Source organism: Leucoraja erinacea, chromosome 7 (genome assembly GCF_028641065.1).
Source record: "Leucoraja erinacea ecotype New England chromosome 7, Leri_hhj_1, whole genome shotgun sequence".
NCBI lineage: Eukaryota > Metazoa > Chordata > Chondrichthyes > Rajiformes > Rajidae > Leucoraja > Leucoraja erinaceus.
Window position 1 is genome coordinate 29,441,258 of NC_073383.1, and position 23,736 is coordinate 29,464,993.

At 45.4% G+C, this 23,736-nt stretch overlaps 1 protein-coding gene across 4 annotated transcripts in view; it reads left to right on the forward strand.

Annotated features, from left to right (window-relative positions):
- The window catches only part of c7h7orf57 (chromosome 7 C7orf57 homolog), an 83,977-nt gene that overhangs the window by 16,620 nt on the left and 43,621 nt on the right, over positions 1–23,736 (forward strand). For all 4 annotated transcript variants that reach the window (XM_055638108.1, XM_055638107.1, XM_055638109.1 and 1 more), the window contains exons 2-4: positions 11,089–11,154; positions 18,935–19,117; positions 19,475–19,574. In XM_055638108.1, coding sequence (XP_055494083.1) covers positions 11,124–11,154; positions 18,935–19,117; positions 19,475–19,574 — 314 coding nt within the window. In that variant the 5' untranslated portion in view covers positions 11,089–11,123. The remainder of the gene's footprint in view (positions 1–11,088; positions 11,155–18,934; positions 19,118–19,474; positions 19,575–23,736) is intronic.

The following is a 23,736-nucleotide window of genomic DNA, read 5'->3' on the forward strand; positions in this document are numbered from 1 at the left end:
GTTTGAATGCATTATTTGTTATTACTCATCCTGTGTCAACCGAGGAGTGTGTCGCATGGACTCGTATCCATGGCATGAAATCACAGAGCTTTGAAATCCTCACGGAATCACTCACGTGACTCCGAAGTAAAATAGTAAGATTAAAGGAGAACTTACCAGTTTGAAGTTTGATCTTTATTTTATGAGGAGTTACGATGAGCGATTACGTGCCCTCTGCTCCCAACCCTCGCATCATAAAGGTCCTATGGAAGCTCTGATCTTCTCTAATCTTACTATGTCACTTCAACTACTGATATCTGTGATTTCACATCGCTGCTTTGAAGATTGACGCGCATGCGGACTGGCGAGACTTCTTCACGTAATCGCTCATCGTAACTCCTCATAAAATAAAGATCAAACTTCAAACTGGTAAGTTCTCGTTTAATCTTAAGTGCAGGTTTAACTAAAAGATTTATGAGTTTACCTTGCTAAATTATCGTTGCAAAAAACGTGAAATATAAACTGTAAACGTTGGAAATACTTTGCAGAACACACAGCATCTGTGAAGAGAGAAATATTAAACATTTCAGGTGAAAGGACACAACTTGATTTCAACAAGAATTTCAGTCACATTACACATGATTTAAAAAAAAGACAAAAGTGGGAATAGTTCAAAATAAAATCCACAGGTATGGAGGAAAGATCAATAGCAAAGGTCTTGAGATTATATACAAGAGATGAGTGTGTAAAGACAGTAAAGAAATAAGCAAAATGTGAAGTGAAGGCTGGAAATCTGAAATTCAAAACATCTGAAATGCTGACATTGTCGAATTCAGTGAGCACGGAAAGACTTTATTATCCCCTGTCCTGCTTGAAGAATTGTTCAAGAATGACCAAGTTCATGACAATGCTGCAAAGACAAGCCAATAGATCTTTCCCACTTTGTAAATTACTGCAGCTCTCTTCACTACAACTGTATTGTTTCACACCATCGTCACAAATCAATGTGTCGAAAGAAACTGCCGATGCAGATTTATACCGAAGATAGACGCAAAATGCTGGAGTAACTCAGCGGGTCAGGGCAGCATCTCTGGAGAAAAATAATAGGTGACATTTTGGGTTAGAGCCCTTCTTCACAAATTAATGCCTGTCCCCATGCACAAACACTGCTATCTTGTTCCGCAGAATGCATCATTGTCTTTAGTTGCATGATTTTGTTAAGGAGAGAATCTTACCACCTGCCCTTGACATTCAATGACATTACCATTGCAGCATTCACCATCTACACTTATTCCTGTGGCATCAGCACTCAACCCACTTTTAGGCAAACAACTCAGTATTTGTGTAGATCAAAAACAAACTAATTTAAAATGTAATCATAAAAAGAGAAAAAAAAGTAAAGGATAAACATGAGATTTGAGAAATATTGAATAAAACCAGTGAACATAATAGTCAAAATAACCAAGACATTTCTTTGAAATTTTATAAGAAACTAGACTAAGTGGGACCTGTTGGGTTCCATTCACACGGGAGGCCTGGTCCCTCAACACAACCCATTCCCCAACGCAATAGTCCACCACTCACCCGTTCCCCCAACGCAACCCGTTCCCCCAATGCATTATTCCACCACTCACCCATAGCCCCTATGCACAGCCGCGGCTGACGGGTTACCGTAGTGACGCCCCTGATCCCCCCTCCTCCTCTCACCACCCCCCCCCCCCCCACTCCACCTCTAACCCTCCCCTCCATGCACTCACTCCATCCCCCATCAACCCCCCCATCCACTGTTAATGGCTCTCTGGCGGCGCAGCCATTCCCGCCCATTGGGTTCTCATTGTGACATAGAACACGCAGGTATTACTGCGCAGGCGCAGCTTACGGGTGTGGGGGAAGGGGGGTGTGGGGGGAGTGGTGTGTGTGTGGGGGAGGGTGTGTGTGTGTGGGGGGGGGGGGTGTGTCTGTGTGGGGGGGGTGTGTGTGGGGGGAGGGGGTGCGTGTGGAGGAGGCGGTGTGTGTGTGGGGGTGGGGGGAGTGTGGAGGAGGCGGTGTGTGTGGGGGTGGGGGGAGTGTGTTGGGTTGGGGAGGGGGGGGAGTGTGTTGGGGAGGGGGGGGGTGTGGGGGAGGGGGAAGTTTTTGGGCGGGGGGGGGTGCGCGGTGGAGGGTGTGTGTGGGGGACGGGTGTGGCCTGGGGGGGGGGGGGGGGTGGGCAGGGGGAGGGGGATGTGTGGGCGGGGGGGGGAGAGAGCTTGGAGAAAAAATACGGGGGTTGTGGGGGGGTATCACGGGGAAGGGGGCCAGGAGCCAGCGAGGGGGACCAGAGGGGAAGGGGCTAGAGCGGACTCACAGCGGTCGCTGGACTGCTGGGTCGCTGGTCGTTCTCCACCGAGATCAGATTCTCCGCTTTCTGTTTGGCAACATTTCCGGGCCGGGCTGGGCCATTCCCAGTCCCTCCGAAAATTGTGTCCGGTTGTAAACCTCCGTCGGCCATCCACCGCTCCAGTAAAGACGCGATGGCGCAGGAAGGGGCGGACCGTCCCGTGGAGTGACAGGACAAAAGGCTAATCCACGCGGCGCTGAACGGCAGGAGAGGAGATCGATCTGCGCACGCGCGGTTTTTAAGACATTTAAACCTCGCTAAAGTTTACATTGGGCCACTGATCGAAACGAAACTTGGTGCAATCGCAGCGCAGGAGAACAGTGAGTAAGCTGGCGAAAAATCGTAGCGCTATTGCGTAATGGTTTTGCACAAATAGAATGACCACGCTACCAGAAGATGACAAGATCAGAGCTTTAGTTATGTACTAGACCAAGTGCAGACCCGTTGGGTCTGTTTCCCCAACAGCGTTTTGGGGGGGGGGGGGGGGGGGGGGGGGGGGCAGGGGGGGGTGAGGTGTGAAGAGGAAGAGGGGAGGCAGGAGGAGGAAACGGGATAGATTTGGGAGGGAAAGGAGAGAGCGTAGGGGTGGGGGTGAGAGATGGGGAGAGAGATGTACGGGAGGGGGGATGGGGAGGAGGGAGGGATGGGGAGAGGTGTGGGGGGAAAGAGGGGAAAGAGTCGGGAGGGAGAGTGGAGGGGAAGGGGGAGAGAGAAGTGGAAGAGTGGGGAGGGAGGTGGAGAGGGGTAGCCGGAGTGATGGAAGAGGGACAGAGGGATAGGGGGAAGGTGGGGGGGGGAGAGAGAGAGAAGGGGGTGGGGGTAGACAGGGAAGGGGGGGGGGGGGGGAGAGAGGGATGGGAGGAGAGGGGTGAGGAGAGGGGGAGGAGAGAGTGGGAGAGAAGTGAAAGAGTGGGGAGGGAGGATGGGGTAGAGGGGAGGGGTAGCGGGAGTGGTAGAAGAGGGAGGGGGGGGAGTGGTGGAAGAGGGACAGAGGGGTAGGGGATGGGGTGGGGAGAGAGGGGAAGGGAGGGGAAAGAGAGAGGGGTGGGGTGGGAGAGGCGTGGGGTAAGGGGATAGAAGTGGAAGAGTGGGGAAGGAGGGGTAGGGGGAGTGGTGAAAGAGGGACAGAGGGGTAGGGAGAAGGGGGTGGCGGTAGCGAGGGAAGAGGGAAGGGGTGGGGGAGAGAGAGATGGGTGGGAGAGGGAGAGGGGTGGGGAGAGGGAAACATAGAAATTAAGTGCAGGAGTAGGCCATTCGGACCTTTGAGCCTGCACCACCATTCAATATGATCATGGCTGATCATCCAACTCAGTATCCTGTACCTGCCTTCTCTCCATACCCCCTGATCCCTTTAGCCACATGGGCCACATCTAACTCCCTCTTAAATATAGCCAATGAACTGGCCTCAACTACCTTCTGTGGCAGAGAGTTCCCGAGACTCACCCTATCTGTGTGAAAAATGTTTTCCTCATCTCAGTACTAAAGGATTTCACCTTTATCCTTAAACTGTGTCCCGCTTGTCCTGGACTTCCCCAACATCGGGAACAATCTTCCTGCATCAGACAAATGCAATTCAGGACTTTTCTCTTCACAAGCAAAGTCAGAATGACGGTTAGTGAAGAATTCGAACAATCGCTGAACGTTCAGATGCTGCGCGCGCGCCTCCTGCACCAAAGGGGGGGGGGGGGGGGGGGGAGAGCGTGTGTCGTCACGCACAAAGATCTTGTAGCGGTGAGCTCTGCTATAAGATCTTTGGTCACACACTAAGCTCGCACCTCCACAAACAGATGAGCGTCTTCTTGAATGGAGAGCGCGTGGCTGCCTCCACAAACAGTCACACGCACTGTGGACCCGCCCCCACAAAAAATATTGTGTGAGGAAGGGGAGGAGGAGGGTGGAGAGGGGGAGGGGGGGGGGGAGGAGAAGAAGAGGGGGAGGAGGGGAGGGGGAAGGAGAGAGAGGGGGGGGGGGGAGGGGTTGGAGCGGGTGTGCTTGAGTCGAGAGAAGAGAGAAGGGCAGAGAGAGAGAGAGAGGCTGGAACAACAACAAAAAAGCTGGATAAACTCAGCCGGTGCAGCAGCATCTATGGACCGAAGGAAAAGGGCAACGTTTTTGGCCGAAACCCAGAAGAAGGGTTTCGGCCAAAAACGTTGACCATTCAATTCGCTCCATAGATGCTGCCGCACCCGCTGTGTTTATCCAGCTTTTTTTATGTCGACCATCGATTTTCCAGCATATATAGTTCCTTCTTAAAGGCAGAGACTGTGCACGGTAAAGGAATGAGGAGGGAGAGGGGGGGAAGAGTGTGGGAGGGAGGGGGGAGTGGGATGGGTGGGGGAGAGGGGGGGGGGGAGAGAGGGGAAAGAGTGTGGGGGGGGGGAGAGAAGTGGAAGAGTGGGGGAGGGGGGAGGGAGGGAGGGAGGGGGGGAGGGGTAGCAGGAATGGTGGAAGAGGGACAGGGGGAGTGGTGGAAGAGGGACAGAGGGGTAGGGGAAGGGTGGGGGGGGGAGAGGGGAAGGGAGGGGGGAGACGGGTGGAGGAGGGGGGGGAGGGGTGGGGTAAGGGGAGAGAAGTGGGAGAGGGAGGGGAAGGGGGTGGTGGAAGAGGGACAGAGGGGAAGGGTGAAGGGGTGAGGGGGGGAGAGGGAAGGGGTGGGGTAGAGAGGGAAGGGGTGGGAGAGGGGTGAGGAGAGGGGGAGGAGAGAAGGAGGAGAGAAGTGGAAGAGTGGGCAGGGAGGGAGGGGAAGCGGGAGTGGTGGAAGAGGGACGGGGGAGTGGTGGAAGAGGGACAGGGGTAGGGGAAGGGGTGTGACAGGGAAGGGTAGAAAGAGGGGTGAGGGAGGGAGAGGGGTGGGGTAAGAGGAGAGAAGTGGGAGAGTGGGGAGGAAGGGGTAGAGAGACTGGTGGAAGAGGGACAGAGTGGTAGGGGAAGGGGGTGGGGTAGAGAGGGAAGGGGGTGGGGGAGAGAGAGAGATGGGTGGCAGAGGGAGAGGGGTGAGGAGAGGGACACATAGAAACATAGAAAATAGGTGCAGGAGTAGGCCATTCGGCCCTTCGAGTCTGCACCGCCATTCAATATCATCACGGCTGATCATCCAACTCAGTATCCTGTACCTGCCTTCTCTCCATACCCCCTGATCCCTTTAGCCACAAGGGCCACATCTAACTCCCTCTTAAATATAGCCAATGAACTGGCCTCAACTACCTTCTGTGGCAGAGAGTTCCAGAGACTCACCACTATGTGTGTGAAAAATGTTTTCCTCATCTCAGTACTAAAGGATTTCCCCTTTATCCTTAAACCGTGTCCCGCTTGTCCTGGACTTCCCCAACATCGGGAACAATCTTCCTGCATCAGACAAATGCAATTCAGGACTTTTCACTTCACAAGCAAAGACAGAATGACAGTTAGTGAAGAATTTGAATAATCGCTGAGCATTCTCTATGGCAACAATGTATTTGAGCATTGGGCATTGTGACATCACACGATGGAACATTCACCAGGGGGCTGGGGCTGGGGCTGCTTCTATGGGTGAGAAGCCTGTTTATTTTTGAAATATTGTGGTGGGGGGGGGGGTGAAGGATTTGATAAAAAAAAGTGTACTTAAACACGACCAAATGTAATGAGGAGCGGATACTTAGAAAGAAAAGCGAAATCTCTACCGAAATGGAAAAGACGTCGGCGATTCTGCGTCCGGTTTTGGAGTTGCGGTGAATCAAAGGAAGAAACGCGGCCGGAAGTCATACATGCAAATGGATCCATTCCGATTGGACGTCTGCGAGCGTCGGGCATCGCGATTGGACGTCCGCGAGCATCGGGCATTGTGACATCGCACGGCGGGAACGAATCGAAAGGCAGGAAGGGATCCGTACGGCAGGCGGTCGGATGGGGCGAGAGTTTATATATTATAAACTAGACCAAGTGCCGACCCGTTGGGTCTGTTTCCCCAACGGCGTTTGCGGGGGGGGGGGGGGGGGGGGGGGGGCTGCGGCTTCACACTAACCTTAACCACCCCGCAAACACACAGGGGGGGGAAGGGGGGGTGGGAGGAGGGGAGGGAGGGGAGAGGAGGAGGAAACGGGACAGATTTGGGAGAGAAAGGAGAGCAGGGTAGGGGGTGAGAGAGGGGGATGGGGAGAGAGATGTGTGGGAGGGGGGGATGGGAAGGGAGGGGAAGAGGGAGGGGGGGAGGGAGGGAGGGGGGAGGGGAAGAGGGAGGGGAGGGGAAGAGGGAGGGAGGGGGGGAGGAGGAGGGGGGGGGGAGAGGGGGAAGAGAGGGAGGGAGAGTGGAGGAGGGAAGGGGGAAGGGGGAAGAGAAGTGGAAGAGTGGGGAGGGAGGAGGAGAGGGGTAGGGTGAGTGATGGAAGAGGGACAGAGGGATAGGGGGAAGGGGCGGGGGGGAGAGAGGGAAGGGGCAGGGGCAGGGTAGAGAGGGAAGGGGGTGGGAGAGAGGGATGGGAGAGGGAGAGAGTTTTGAAATATTGGGGGGGGGGGGGGGGGGAGAAGGATATGATTAGAAACGTGTACTAAAAACACGACGAAATGTAATGAGGAGCGGATACTTAGAAAGAAAAGTGAAATCTCTACCGAAATGGAAAAGATGTCGGCAATTCTGCGTCTGGTTTCGGAGTTGCAGGGAATCAAAGGAAGAAAGGCGGCCGGCAGCCGTCCATGTAAATGGATCCATTCCGATTGGACATCTGCGAGTATTGGGCATTGTGACATCACACGATGGAACGAATCAAAAGGCAGAAAGGCAGCCGGACGGTGGACGGCAGGCGGCAGCCACAGACTTTTAATATATAATAGATAGATAGATAGATAGATAGATAGATAGATAGATAGATAGATAGATAGATAGATAGATAGATAGATAGATAGATAGATAGATAGATAGAAGATACAGAAAGTAGGAATTTAAATTGCAAACATTAACTTGTCTTTTAAGAAGTAGTAACAGGGCACTTGGCAAATAATAATGATATTCAGTGGAGTTAACCGAATATTAAGAAACAAATTATTTTTGACAAATTTGTTTTTTGACATTACGAGGAGCAGAATGAATGAAAGTGGAATGAATGAATGAGGTGAACCTGTCTGTCTACTCATTCTGCTCTCAATCAGACTACTTTATATTAGTTTAGTTTAGTTTATTATTGTCACGTGTACCGAGGTACAATGAAAAGCTTTTTTGTTATGTGCTATCCAGTCAAAGAAAAGATTATACATGATTACAATAAAGCCATCCACAGTGTACAGATAAAGGGTAGCATAGTTAAGAGTAAGAAATTCTGATGTTGGAGTAGAGATTTAGAAGAGTGGTGCAATTGTAATGAATGTTTGCAGGATCCACATCTGGGACCAACACGCAGAGTCGCCTGGATTCAGCGCCATTATCAGCAAAATGATGGAAGCTCTCGTGGACAGTGCTTTATTTACCATAATCTACTCACTGGTGCCCTGTATAGATGTCTTCAGGCACACTCTGCTCCAGTATTCACCACAGCTGCGGTCCAAATGTAGATCAAAAAATTGAATTCTAGAGTTGAGGTGACTGTCTTCTTGCGTATGGCGTGCACAGCCTTAAGTTGCAAGTTCTATTTCTATTTGATCTATTTGTTTGTGCACGTCGGGTTGATTGCATTAGTCGAAACAGGGTGGACCACGTGAAGGTTGCAATCTCCCACCCCCGAGGTGACCGTGAATGGCCTCAATATCAAGGCATCATTTTGATCGGGTGAGGCATCATGGCACTTCAGTAAAGTAAACTTGAAGGCAATGGGAGTCAAAGGGAAAACATACCAAAGGTCTGTCATATCTTGCACAAACAAAGATAGATGTTGGAGGTCAATCATCCCAGCTCTGGAATTCACTGCAAATTATTTTTAGGCAATGTCCTTGGCCCAACCATCTTCAACTGATTTATCAGCAATCTTCCATTAGAATGTCATATTGGGAAATGTTTGATGATGATTGCACAATGTCCAATTCTATTCACAACCCCTCAGTGAATGAAACAGCCTTTGCTTGCAAGTAGCAAGACCTAGACAGCATGATAAGTGGCAAGTAACTTTCATCACACACAAGTGCCTTACAACAACCATTTCAATCAGGAAGGAGTCTTACCACCTGCCCTTGACATTCAATGACATTACCATTGCAACATTCCCCACCATCAATATCAATAGTGGCAGAATCGCAAATGAACCAGGCACATAAATGCCCTGGTGCAAAAAGCACCTCAGAGACTGAATATCCCATGGAACATGACTACAAGGCATTTAAACTGTCTACATGTTGGGAGTGTGATGAAATAAACTCCACACTGCTTGTCAAGTGCAGCTCCATCAACTCTCAGGATGCTTGACACCAACCTGGATACAGCAGCTTCGTTAATTGTAATTTCATCCACTATCTAGCACTTTAATTCACTCTATTACCTTCACCTGGTGGCTGCGGTGCATGACACAGCTGTAAGATGCACTGAGCTATTCAGAAAGATCCCTCGACCTCTACATCTAAGAAGGCCAATAGCAACAGATGCACGAGAACACATGCAGATTACTTTAAGTTGCACATTCTTCATTGTCACAGAGTGAAGCCCAATAACGCTATGAAAGTACCTGCACCAGAAAGACTGCAGCTGTTCAGGGAGTTGTGGAAAATGGTGGTTCAAGGACAATTACGGATGGACAATAAATGTTCGCCATGGCAGTGCGATTCAGATCCTGCAAATGAATAAAATATATAGTTAATTTGGACCATCGGAATGCCTTCAATAAGGTGCCACACAAGAGATTATTAAACAAAGTGAGACCTCATAGGATTGGAGATTTAATACCAGTGTGTTTTGTAGAATGCTTAGATAGAAAACATAAAGGAGATTTAAAGGGGCCATTTTCAGGTTTGGAAACATAGTAGATCCTGCTTGTTTAGATGCTATATCCATGATCTTGATGAAGTGGTCAAATGTAATACGTGAAGGGTTGCAGATAATGCAAAGCTGCGTGGCAGTATTGGCTGTGAATGAGACACAGAGATGCTTTAGAAAAGGTTGACAGATTAAACAAATGGATGAACACATGGACAATGGAATATGGAACAAAGTAAAGTGAAAAACAGAAAACTGGAGTATTTTTCTTAAATGGTGAGAGATTAAAGGGTGCAAGTGTTCAGAGGGACCTGCATGTCCCTGTGCATGGATCTCCCTAATCTCTCTAACGAACACATGATGAACATGCAACTGAGGGAACAGTGTATAGAGATTCGTGAGATGGTGCATTTAACATATGAAGAGAGACTGGACTAGCCTCCCCAGAATTTAGAAGAATGAGAGGTAATCTCATTGAAATAAAGAAAATGTTCATGTGGTTTGAAATATAGATATATCCTCTGATTAGTAGACACAAAGAACTGCAGGTGCTGGTTTAAAGAAAAAGATACAATGTGCTGGAGTAATTCAGCAGGTCAGGCAGCACTCTGGAAAACATGGTTAGGTGACATTTAGGGTTGGCACCCTTCCCGATGACCCATTTGAAGAAGTGCCCTGAAGGGTTTTCTCACTAGGGTCTGAGAAGCCAGACTCTCTTGCTAACAGGCGACATTATGGGTCGTGACTCTTCAGACTGATTGTGTGGAAAGTAAAGAACAAACAACACTTAGCTGAGCCAGACACCTTGTGTGTCGTTTATTCCAGAAGCCCCTTTTTACCTTAATTCTCACTGATCATAACCAGTATGCAGATAAGGCCAATTAGTGCGTCTGATCTTGGAGTTGTTATTGAGCTCTTGTGGCTGGACCTTCTTGTGAGGCTACTGGCGAGTCGCCAGAGGTAACTGGCTGTACGCAAAACCAACGTGGGCGTGAAAGCGCCACAATTGTGTGGGGGGGGGGGGGGGGGGGGGGAATTTAAGGCTGGAAGAGAGGTGGGAGCAGGACAAAGCCCTGCATGTGATGTGGATACAGCTGAGATGGATGGGAGTTGACTGGGAGATGGATGGATAAAGGCCAGATACGAAAAGATAAACAATCGAGATAAGAAGACCAGTTTCGAAGAAACATGAAATATGAATACAGTGGACGGGATGAAGGTGGAAAGGAGGAAGGCAACGTTGAGGGATGAAAGGGAGAAATGGGTGTGATCCAGGTTGGGCACAGGGAAGAGAGGGGGGAAATAGTGTGTGTGTGGGGGGGGAAGGTTGTTTGTAGGTTACTTAATTAATTTTGGAGAATTCAGTGTTCATATCATTTGGTTGTAAGCTATCCAAATGGAATATGCGGTGCTATTCCTCCAGTTTGCAAGCAACCTCACGCTGGCAATGAAGGAGGCCCAGGACAGAGAGTTCAGTATGGGGATGGGAAGGATAGTTTTTTTTTTTAAATATTCAGACAACCAGTAGATATTGGATTAATACAAATAAGTGGTACTGATGTGGAGGATCAGCCATGGCTTTATTGAATGACAGAGCAGGGCTGAATTTCTTACTCCTGCATCTGCTTCTTATGAATACATTTGTATATGTATGAAAAAGAGAATACATGAATTCAGTCTTAAGTAAATGCCCTGATCTCTCATTGCAAAGGGAGCCTCTGTTTGCATGTGCAATGTATATGAAACCTAAATAAATAATTTAATGTTATAGGTAAACCTGCGTAAGGATTGTTTCTTGGGGATCTAGAATTAAAATGCAAATAAACTAAGAATTGTATGATTAACAAAACATTAATTTGTATAGTTTCAGATTAATCTATCATCAATTGAAGGAGAATAATGAATGACAGTAAAATCATTGACCAATCTGGTAAGTAGTTTCAGAATGCATTGGTCCATATATCTATTTCAATCCCATTAACACAGTGGTGAAATTAAATTTTGTTAGAATAAGTAAATCTTTAATGTATCATAATGTGATCTAAAATATAACATCTCACTTCAGTTGTGAGCATTATTAATAGTGTCATTACCAAAGAATGTTCCAATTATCATATTTTGCCAATTAACTTTTAATTATATATTCATTGTATATCGTAATGGATTAGCACTAACAGAGGGAATTTAATAATATTGAAACCTCCAGCAGTGTTGAAGAGAAACCATTATAGTTGACTGTTTAAGGAAAAAAGATGATTTGCCTTTGTTTTTAACCATACAGTTTTTGGACTGCAATTTCTTTATTATTTCAAAAAATAAACTTTATTCAAAATAATAAAAATATATATACATATACAAAACAAGAACAGAGCAAAAAGTGTCCATACATTCATTAGTCTTATATTTGGTAGTGTGCACAACTATCCCTAAAACAAGCACCATTCCCACTCTTGTGGCCCCCTGGGGTGATATCCCCTCCCTTGTTTGAGGGCTGTCTCCACCAACTCTACCCCTCAATGCCCCACGGTGAATGGTCCCTAGAATGAGGTCCTCCCCCACAGAGCCTTGACATTGGCTGCATCAAGCTTCAGCGAATCCCTCAGCATGTACTCATGTTTTTAAATCAAAATAAATTTTATTCAGAAAAATATATACAAAACTAGAACTGTGCAAAAATTATTCTGACCTTCTCAACCGCTATACATACATTGGGTTACATTTGGTAGTGTTCACAGAAATATCATTATACATGATACCCTTGCCACTCAAAGTAATTAAAATAAATAACTGAAATATCACATTTACATTAGTATTCAGACTCTTTGCTATGACACTCAAAATTGAGCTTAGGTTCATCCTATTTCCATTGATTATCCTTGAGATGTTTCTACAACTTGATTGGAGTCCATCAGTGGTAAATTAAATTGACTGTACATGATTTGGAAAGGCACACCTGTCTATATAAGGTCCCACAGTTGACAATGCGTGTCAGAGCAAAAAACAAGCCATGAAAACGAAGGAATTGTCCTCCGAGACAGGATTGTGTCGAGACACAGATCTGGAAAAGGGTATAAAACAATTTCTGCAGCATTGCAGGTCCCGAAGAGCACAGTGGCCTCCGTCATTCTTAAATGGAAGAACTTTGGAACCGCCAGGACACTTCATAGAGCTGGCCACTCAGCCAAACTGGGCAATCGGGGGAGAAGGGCCTTGGTCAGGGAGGTGACCAAGAACCCGGTGGTCACTCTGACAGAGCTCCAGAGTGCCTTTGTGGAGATGGACAGCTATATCTGCAGCACTCCACCAATCAGGTCTTCATGGTAGAGAGGCCAGACGGAAGCCACACCTCAGTAAAAGGCACATGACAGCCAGCTTGGAGTTTGCCAAAGGACACCTAAAGGACTCTCAGACCATGAGAAACAAGATTCTCTGGTCTGATGAAACCAAGATTGAACTCTTTGGCCTGAATGCCAAGCGTCACATCTGGAGGAATCCAGGCACCGCTCATCACCTGGCTAATACCATACCTACGGTGAACCATGGTGGTGGCAGCATTATGCTGTGGGGATGTTTTTATGCGGCAGGAACTGAGAGACTAGTCAGGATCGAGGGAAAGATGAACGGAGCAAAGTACAGAGAGATCCTTGATCAAAACCTGCTCCAGAGCATTCTGGACCTCAGACTGGGTGGAGGTTCATCTTCCAACAGGGCAATGACCCTAAGCACACAGCTAAGACAACACAGGAGTGGCTTCATGACAAGTCTGTGAATGACCTTGAGTGGCCCAGCCAGAGCCCAGACGTGAACCCGATCGAACGTCTCTGGAGGGGCATGAAAATAGCTGTGTATCGACGCTCCCCGTCCAACCTGACAGAGCTTGAGAGGATCTGCAGAGAAGAATGGGAGAAATTACATAATACAGGGGTGCCAAGCTTGTAGCATCATACCCAAGAAGACTTGAGGCTGTAATCGCTGCCAAAGGTGCCTCAACAAAGTATTGAGTAAAGGGTCTGAATACTTATGTAAATCTGATATTTCAGTTATTTCTTCTTAATTACTTTGCAAAAATTTCCAAACACCTTTTTTCGCTTTTTTTATTATGGGGTATTGTGTGTAGATTAATGATAAAAAAGAGAATTTAATTAATTTTTGAATAAGGCTGTAAAGTAACAAAATGTGGAAAAAGTGAAGGGGTCTCAATACTTTTTGGATGTATATAATTAATAATTTCTTCCTATTATATCAGTTTTATATCCAGAAATTTGATCAGGCAACTCTATTTTTATGTTTAAATGCCCAAAACACTATAATTCTACTTGATATACTAGTTTTCAAAAATTACACTGGTACTTTGGTTGTGTCTTGGGAAGCAAGCATTGGGAAATTGCTACATAACACAGTATGCATAGAATTGCATCAATGATAGTGAAATGCTCCTTTTGGAGTATGAGAAGCTGAAATAGGCACATGCATCAGAAAATTCCTGTCAGGAAACAATGTTTTAATTATGAGTCACAGTGCGATTCAATGAACTGCTCAGCTATTTGATGCAAAGCTTTCTCAATTTGTCACACACTGAGGCATACTGGAAGAACAGTACCTAATTTCCATACAAACCCAACAGCATTACCATTGAATTTTCCAGTTTCCAGTAAAACCTCCTGACCCCACCCTTCTTATATCCCATCTCCCCCCTATCCCAGTGTGGACCTTTCTCCCAACATCCCTGTCACCCTCCTACCACTCGTCTCCCACCTCTCCCTATTTGGAAACTCACTTTCCCCATTATCCTCCCCTCCCTTTCCCCTTTCCCTCTTATCCCCTGTCACCTATATCCCTCCCTCCAGCTTTACATTTCGTTCTACTTCCTTATCTGACACCCTTTTGGCTCAATTTCACCTCCAGCCCATGTCACCATCTCCACCCATCTGCCAATCTCACATCCTTCCCTGTATCCACCTATCACTTGCCAAGCTTTGCCCCTCCCCTGCCTCTCTTTTACAGCTTTCTACCCTCTGTCCCATCAATCTGAAGGGTCCCATCCAAAACATCGTCTGTTCCTCCAGTATTTTGTTTTTTTTGGTCTGCACAAGAATAAGAAATGTATACTGAGAAGAATTTTCCTGGTGTGTGCTCAGCATGCTCTGAGCAACCACACTGTGCACTATCATTCTAATTGCTTTGACTCTCTGTAATATTTATGGGTGATTGGCAAACCATCACAATTACTTAATCTTTTCAATTTCATTCCAACACGGTATGCATCTGACTTTTCAAGAAAATCTCAATAACATTTTAATTTCAGTTGGACGCCTGTGGAATGGGTTTTATACAACTATCAATAATTCTGCCCCAAAAGAATAAAAGACCAGTAATAAATTATGTCGACTAAAATAACGAGGCAATTTAAGTAAATGACATACTGATTGCTTTACGCACAAGTGCCATAAAACTCACTTCGCTCTTGCAGTTCCCTAACCTTGTTTCTTTTTACCAAAAATAATTTAATCAATTATTTACAATAATATGTACAGTACAAAAAAAATTAAAACAAAACCCACCACCATAATACAAGTCAAACAAATATACTAAATAAACTATTATACAACTATATCACCATCCTTATTAAGGATGCATTTCACCCCCCGCGGTGCCCAGCAGTCCCGCAAATTCCCCAGGGCGCCCATGGACAGCGTGTAGTCACTTTCTAAAACCACCCAGGCACGAACGTAACTCTGGAAAAAGGGCAGGCAGCCCTCTTCCGCCTGACGCCGTGACTCACGGATGGTCGGCTTGGCCAGGCCCAGGAGCAACCAATCCAGGAAATCTTCAGCCCTACCCTCTCCCCTACTCACAGGGTGTCCAAAGATGAAGATGGTGGGTGTGAAGTGCAGCCAGAAGGCAAGGAGCTGCCCCTTCAGGTATTGGAACAGGGGCTGCAACCTCACACACTCCATGTACACGTGGAACACATGCCAAAGTCCCTTCATAATGAAAACAAATGCTAAAACAATGGTGACCCTCTATATAAGACTACAAAAAAATAGAAAAATATTGAAGGCTTAGGGACGCCTGGAGAAAGGTTGGTATTCCATGCATCTTGCGCCAGGGATGAGGGATGAGTGGATGAGTCAAGCTGAAGGATCTGTTTCCATGCTGTATGACTCTATAACATTACCAGGAATGGTAGATAGAGTCAGGGGTGATATTGGTTGTGCAGATCAGCGCATTATTGATTTCTTCCTCCAAAACCTCACCCACTCCCTGCACCAACCCAACTCCTCAACAAGGCACACTAATCTTCGAGGTCCATCAATCACATCACCATTGATAGGGACTCGAACTACCAGCACTCCATAACATACCATTCCTTCCACGACACCTGGTCTGAGCTGATACATAGAGACATTTCAAAGTTTTTAAATTTGCTTCATATAATTAAAAAAGAATTGTCAAAAGTTGAAAATAAAAGTTAAATTACGTAACTTCAAACACATTGATGCTACAACAGGATTAAAATAAATTAAAGTAGGCAATAAAAGTGAACTTACTTTTTTACACTGTCATAACTATTCCCCAGGGCAGGAAGTCCACAGGCCTGGTCAGTGAACTAACTGAGAGACAGATTCCTCAGTGTAATGTTATACAGCACGGAAACAGGCCAAACTTATCCATGCCAACCAAGGTGCCTGATCTAAACAAGTCTCATTTGTCCACTTTTGGCCCATATCCTTCTACACCTTTCCTATCCATGTCCTTCCATTGAGGCACAATGTAAACCAACCTCCAGTCTTCTCTCATCTCACCCGTCTAATGATGTTGGGGAATCCTTGAACTATTGGCTCCTGTATTTGCATACGTCCAGGACTTACTTACCTAGCAGCGGATGCAAGCGATTTTTGCCTTCACAATTCCAACCAGAGACAGCTTTGTTTGGCCTACTAAATAACAATGTAGACTAAAGGAGAATTTGGCTTATTCCTGTGCCTATTTTATATACTTTCATCTGTGTTTAGAGAGTCACAGAGTCACACAGCGTGAAAACAGGCCCTTTGTCCCAACTTGCCCACACTGACCAACATCCCATATATACTAGTCTCACCTGCCTGCATTTGGCCCATATCCTTCTAAACCTATCCTATCCATGTATCTGTCTAAATGTTTCTTAAACATTGTGGTAGTACCTACCTCAACTGCCTTCTCCAGCAGCTCGTTCCATACACCCACCACCCTTTGTATAAAATAAAGTTTTCTGTTCTGATATCATGAAAAGTGGGACAGGCACACAACAATTCTTTTATATTTTTATGTTTTGAAGAATTTAGTTAATTGTGAAGGGTCTGTGACGGTTTCCCATAAACAACGTGATCTACTCACAGCGCTGACAGTGTACTTGTATTTTATTGTGTTGGTGCCTGGACTGGGCTATTCAAATCCAGGCATAAAAAAATTACTGTGTTCACATTATTTGAGAGAGAATGCACCATTGTTTTCTAATAGTGTTGACTAGTGTTTGAAACAATCAATTGGATTACAAACAGAGCTTCAGAATTTCATGAATACTAGGAATTTACAATATCTAAACCCAGACCCTCATCCTATAAGTCGCAAGTAATCCATCCATGTCCGATTGATTTAAAAGCATTCCAAATTCTGCAATAAGTCAGCAGAAAAAGCTATATTTAGTAACACTCTTAGAATAGATTGCATGTAATGTATTATGTTGCTGTCAAGTGATCGTATCAATCTCATTTATGCTGCGACTCAGTAATAGAATAAGCAGGTTGTGAATTAACAAAAAAATTATTTTATTGCCTTCAGTCCTGATTTTTTTCCCACAAGATGATTGAAAGCATGCTGAGTCAATATTTGAGAGTCAGCATATTCCTTTTCTGCACATATACATGCTGCACATACCCAGTGAAAGAAAGAGATTTTTCTAACACAACAATCCAAGCCAACAGCTAACATAATGAGAAAACAACGGAGAATAATTAAAAGTGGAATTAGATCAAATTATAGGTTTTTCTTAATTCCGCTACACATTTAAATAATTTCAGCCATAAAATCTACTGTTGAAGTGAATCTGGATGAGTCAGCTGTAGTTTGGAGTAATTAATGTTCTTTTCCTCTCTTTCATTAATTTCCCCATATATAGCAATCCCTACAGAAAGTGAATAATTAATGTAGGGGTTGGAAGCACTTTGTGTTTCAACTCTAAGGCCATTCTATATGTGTAAGCTTTGAAAATAATGTTCCTCTTCCCATGTTCAGCTTTAGGTTTATTATTGTCACATGTACCAAGGTGCAGTGAAAAGCTTTGTTTTGCATGCTATCGAAACAGATCAGATAACACTATACATAAATATATTCAAGCCAAACTCAAGTACAATAGATAGAACAAAGGAGAAGATAGCGTTGTAGCGCACCAGTTCCATAGACAAAGTCCAATGTCTGCAATGGGGTAGAGGAGAATTGGTCAGCACAATAGTTTATAGAAGGACCTTATAGAAACATATACAATTATAAAAGGACTAAGCTAGATGCAGGAAAAATGTTCCCAATGTTGGGCGAGTCCAGAACCAAGGGGCACAGTCTTAGAATAAAGAGGAGGCCATTTAAGACTGAGGTGAGAAAAAACTTTCATTCAGATAGTTGTGAATTTGTGGAATTCCCTGCCACAGAGGGAGTTGGAAGCCAAATCACTGGATGGATTTAAGAGAGAGTTAAATAGAGCTCTAGGGGCTAGTGGAATCAAGGGATATGGGAAGAAGGCAGGCTATTGGGTTATTGATTGGGGATGATCAGCTATGATCACAATGAATGGCGGTGCTGGCTCGAAGGGCCGAATGGCCTCCTCCTGTACCTATTTTCTATGTTTCTATGTTTCTATGACCATTCAGAAGCCTAATAACAGAGGGGAAGAAGCTGTTCTTGAGTCTGGTGTTATGCACTTTCAAGCTTCTATACCGTTAGGGAGCAGGGAAAAGAAGTAGTAACCTTTTGGCATCTTCTAAAAATTATTGAATTTCCTAAATCTTACTACTAATCTTATTTAAATCATTTCACTGAAGAGTTTAGTTAAATACAATTCTGAGAGGTTGAATATATGTTGAATGGTGTTGTACTATCTTGCCTTTGACATGTTCTGGCTATTTCAATAGAATATGTCAATCAGCTCTGAGTTGCCTTATACCTCACCTGTGTCATTGTAACCCTGGTACCCACAAACCCTGCAACCTCCTAACATCCAGCTTTACCATGACATGCTTAATGATTCAAGTCAGCCCACCACCCCATTTAAACAAAAATACTGATTTTGCAAAGAACAGGAGAAGGAGATTCATGTACTCTGTGGCTATGCAGTTCCAAATGCCAGAAATCTACTTTTAAACATTTATTCCCTTGAGTAGAATATATTTCCTAGTGCACACAATTATTTAAATAGACACACAAGATAATTGGTCATAAACAGGGGTGGATCATTTTCTGGACTTCCCAACCAGCCAGAGGTGAAGCAAAGTTTCCCTTGGGTTTCAAATCCCAACAAAAGTGTCAACAGAAAAGTTGGCAACCATTAAAGTTGGCAACCAGTTATTAAGGCAGATTGTAAATGTAATTTGCTACTTCTAACCAAACAAACCTGGAAGGAAAATGTCATGTGAAGAACATTTAACATTTTTTGAAAAAATGCTTAATTTTTTATACAGAACAATTGAAAACCATGTCACAATTAAAAGATGAAAATTCCAATAATAAACAACGTGAAACGTCACTGATGCCTGGTCTTGGATACATGACAACTGGCGAGGAACGATTCCGAGGTCGCCGTAATGTTGTATTTGACTCTGATTCTGAGTATGTGAAGTTGGCAAAGAGAGGGGGTCTGCCAGGTAATGCTCCTGTAGCTAAAAATATAATACTTCCACAATGGCTCAATGTTTTTCACATTGCCGCAAGGCTTGTAACATCCAGACACCAATCATATGTACTAAGGTACAGTGAAAAGCCTCTACACATTGGCCTCTGTAAATTGCCCCTAGTGTGTAGAGAGTGGATGCAAAAATGTGATATTCTTAATGTGTTCCAATATGAGAGGACCTATTCCAATTCACAATGATGGAATCCACCTGCTTCATTGCTAAATTGCCAAAGGAAGAGGAATTGAATCATTTTTCACATATTGTTATAGATTAATTTAACAATAACAATAGCACTGTTAAATGCTTTTTTTTCCATTTTGCTGACAGATTTATTGACTTTTGGTGACATGTCCCTGAAACCTACTTTGGCTTCCTTCAGGAAACCTGAGTGGTTGACTTCTGAATCTTCACTCCAAGGAAACGATCAGTAAGTAACTGGAGAATTTGTTCATCTGTGACACCAATTCATTTAATCGTGATGAAAATGGAAGCTTTTTTGTACCATAAATGTAACACTGACCATAAAAACATACCAATATTGCTAGAAAATTCACAGGAATGTTAAAAATGATTGTGCTTCTTATTTGGTCCAAATATTATGATTCCTTTGAAAACTGCACTGATATTACCATCTAAATTATGTTTTTATATATTTTTATCGATTATCAAAGTACCTAAGGATTTGGGCTTCAATCTTAGCACTTCATGAAAACTACCCAGTTAAAATTGACCGGATGACTTCCATTTCTGCAAACCATAGATTGAGTGTCATAGAGTCAGATTCGTAGAGCACAAACTAACTAATTTTCTACTTTAACTTCGTCTTTTAAACATCCAGCTGATGGGACATAAGCCTGAAGGTAAATTCTCAAATTAGATCATACAGAATCTTGAGCCCCATAAGAAATTTTAACAGGCAATGTGAGCAAGGATGTTATTACGGCTTTCCTTTTGGAAAGAAAGTCAGCAATTGAGGCAGAAGGGAGAGAAAGTCCAAAGCTTGGAAAGGGAAAAATGATCATCCTTCAGGATTGTAGGGAAAATCAAATCAAGTCAAGAGAGTTTATTGTCATGTGTCCTAGATAGGACAATGAAAATCCTGCTTGCTGCAGCACAACAGAATATTGTAGGCATAAATGCAGATCAGATCAGTGTGTCCATATACCATAGAATATATATATATATATATGTATACACATAAATAAACTGATAAAGTGCACTAGGCTGTTATAGGTCTGAGTTTGTTTGAAGTGTCTGATGGCTGTGGGGAAGAAGATGTTCCTGAAACTGCAAATGTAGCAGATTTCAGGCTCCTGTACCTTCTACCTGATGGCAGCAGAGAGCAGAGTGTGTGGCCAGGATGGTGTGGGTCCTTGGTGACGCTGGCAGCCTTTTTGAGGCAGCGACTGCGATAGATCCCCTCGATGTTAGGGAGGTCAGAGCCGATGATGGACTGGGCAGTGTTTACAACTTTTTGCAGCCTCTTCCGCTCCTGGACGCTCAGGTTGCAGTACCAAGCCATGATGCAACCGGTCAGCATGCTCTCTAGTGTGCAACTGTAAAAGTTAGAGAGAGTCCGCCTTGACATTCCGACTTTCCGTAATCGTCTCAGGAAGTAGAGGCGCTGATGTGCTTTCTTTATGATTGCATCAGTGATCTGGGATCAGGAGAGATCTTTGGAAATATGCACGCCCAGAAATTTGAAGTTTTTGACCCTTTCCACCATTGACCCGTTGATATAAACGGGACTGGGGGTCCCCACCCTACCCCTTCCAAAGTCCACAATCAGTTCCTCGGTTTTGCTGGTGTTGAGAGTTAGGTTATTGTGCTGGCACCATTTTGTCAATCGGTCGGTCTCACTTCTATACTCTGACTCGTTCCCATCAGTGATACGTCCCACAACAGTGGTGTCGTCGGCGGACTTGATGATGAAGTTCACACTATGTCCGGCTACGCAGTCATGAGTATAGAGTGAGTACTGCAGGGGGCTGAGCACGCAGCCTTGAGCTGCACCCGTGCTGATTGTTATCGAGGATGACACATTTCCACCAATACGAACAGACTGTGGTCTGTGAATGAGGAAGTCAAGAATCCAATTGCAGAGGGATGCGCAGACCCAGATCTGAGAGCTTGGTAACCAGCTTGGAGGGGATGATTGGATTAAATGCCGAGCTGTAATCAGCCTGACATATGAGTTTTTCTTGTCCAAGTGGTCCAGAGCGGAGTGGAGAGCCAATGAGATCGCATCCATCGTTGATCTGTTGTGGCGGTATGAGATCAGCCTCTCAAAGCGCTTCATCACCACAGACGTTAGTGCCACTGGTCGATAGTCATTGAGGCATGTCACCTTGCTCTTCTTGGGCCCTTTTATTGATGCCCTTTTAAAGCAGGTGGGAACCTCAGACCTCAGAAGTGAGAGGTTGAAAATGTCCGTAAAAACTCCAGCCAGTTGGTCTGCACAGGTTTTTAAAACACGACCGGGTATACCATCAGGTCCAGGCTCTTTTCGAGGGTCACCCCTCTGAAGGATCTTCTGACGTCGGCCTCTGTGACTGTGACCGAAATACCATCATGGCGAATGGGGGCTCTGGAAGGCACATCAGTGTTCTTCCTATCAAAGCATGCGTAAAACGCATTGAGCTCGTCAGGGAGTGATGCTTCGCTGACATTTGAGCTGCCTACTGACTTTGCCTTATGGGAGGTGATTGCATACCAAGGTCATATCTGGACTTCTTGTAGACCTCTGTATCTCCAGACCCCCTCCCCCCGACAAGCTCTGTACATTCCTCACCTCTGGGGGTGCGCTCTGCAATTACTGCCTGTAGGCAGGAAGAAGCAGCACCGCAGTGTGGTCGGATTTACCAAAGTGAGGGCGAGGGATAGCGCGATAGGCATCCTTGATGGTCGTGTAGCAGTGGTCGAGGGTGTTTGGTCCTCTGGTGCTGCAGGAGACATATTAGTGGAAGTTAGGGAGCGATTTCTTAATGTTGGCTTTGTTGAAATCCCCGGCTATGGTGGTAAATGCCCCAGGGTAAGCCGTCTGGTGCTTATTGACCACGCCGTGCAGCTCACCCAGTGCCAGATGGACATCTGCCTGGGGAGGGATGTAGACCACGGTCAGGATGATGGAGGTGAATTCCCTCGGTAGGTAGAAGGGACGGTCGTTCACAGCCAGGTGTTCCAGGTGTGGAGAGCAGGAGTTGGACAGGACTGCCATGTCTGAGCACCACGCAGTGTTGACCATGAGGCAGACGCCCCCTCCTCTCCCTTTCCCAGATGCCAGTGTACGGTCGATGCGGTGGATGGAGAAACCTTCAGGCTGGACTGGTTAGTCTGGGGAGCTGGGGGTGAGCCATGTCTCTGTGAAACAGAACACAGAGCATTCCCTCAGCTCCCTTTGATAAAGCAGCCTTGCTCTTAAGTCCTCCACTTTATTTTCAAGGGACTGTACATTGGCCAGGAGGATGGTAGGGAGAGGGGGACCGAAGTTCCCTGCGCTTCAGTCTGACCTGAAGTCCTGCCCGTTGTCCACGTTTCTGGACACAATGGAGGCCTCCCAGTAGTTTCCAGGTACTGTACTAACTGTATCTGCAATTTCTGTGAACCTCTGCTGGAACGGGATTCCCTCACAGTCAGCAGCTCCAGCTCCGTTACGAACGGGGCTCCGAAGGTCTTCCTGGTGTTTCCAGGTACAGTACCTGTGATCCTCCGTCGGGTTGGGTGTTCTCCAGCGATCGAGGGAATGCTTGCAGTCGGGGGCTCCCTCAGCTGCGGGAGATCACGATATCGCTAGTGCATTCAAGTGCAGCAGCAGCTTGTCTGTTACGGCGTCAATTTCTGCCGTTTTTCTGATCCAGATGAGTTTATTGAAGCTGTAAATAATCCTCTTCCGTTGAGCTGCTGGCAAAAAGTCGCCACAGGCAGGCGTCATTTTTTGGACCAATATCAGGAGTTTTGGCAGGGGAAAGAGGGAGACCATTCCAGCAAAGACTGAGGGCATAATTAGCAGAATTAATAGAAAGATGAGGGATTACTTGCCCTCCACTCCCAACCCTATTCTCATAAAGATCGTGCGGTAGTTCTAGTTTTCTTCAAATCTTCCTATAATTAGGTCAGCAATTCTTCTGTGATTTCACACCACTGTTTTAAAGGTTGACGCGCATGCGGGCTGGCGGGCTTCTTCACGTAATCCCTCATCGCAACTTCTCATAAAATAAAGATCAAACTTCAAACGGTAAGTTCTCGTTTAATCTTTCTATTTTATTTCGAAGTCACGTGAGTGACTACGTGAAGATTTTAAAGCTCTGTGATTTCATGCCGCAAACTCGAATCCATGCAAACGCACTGCATCAGTTGACCAGAAATGATTGAAAAGATAGTGCATTCAGACATGACATAGATTTAAAACATGCTGATGCTTTTAATAAACAAATTATAAATTATAATAATAATAATAATGATCCCTTACATCCTGGAAAAGAAAATTATTCAACAGAACTCAAAATTGTGTCGGCAAACGAACCTGGCCTGGCAATCGGCTTATTATAAAAGGTTTGGAAAGTCCGCTCATTTGACCATCCTGCTGTCGC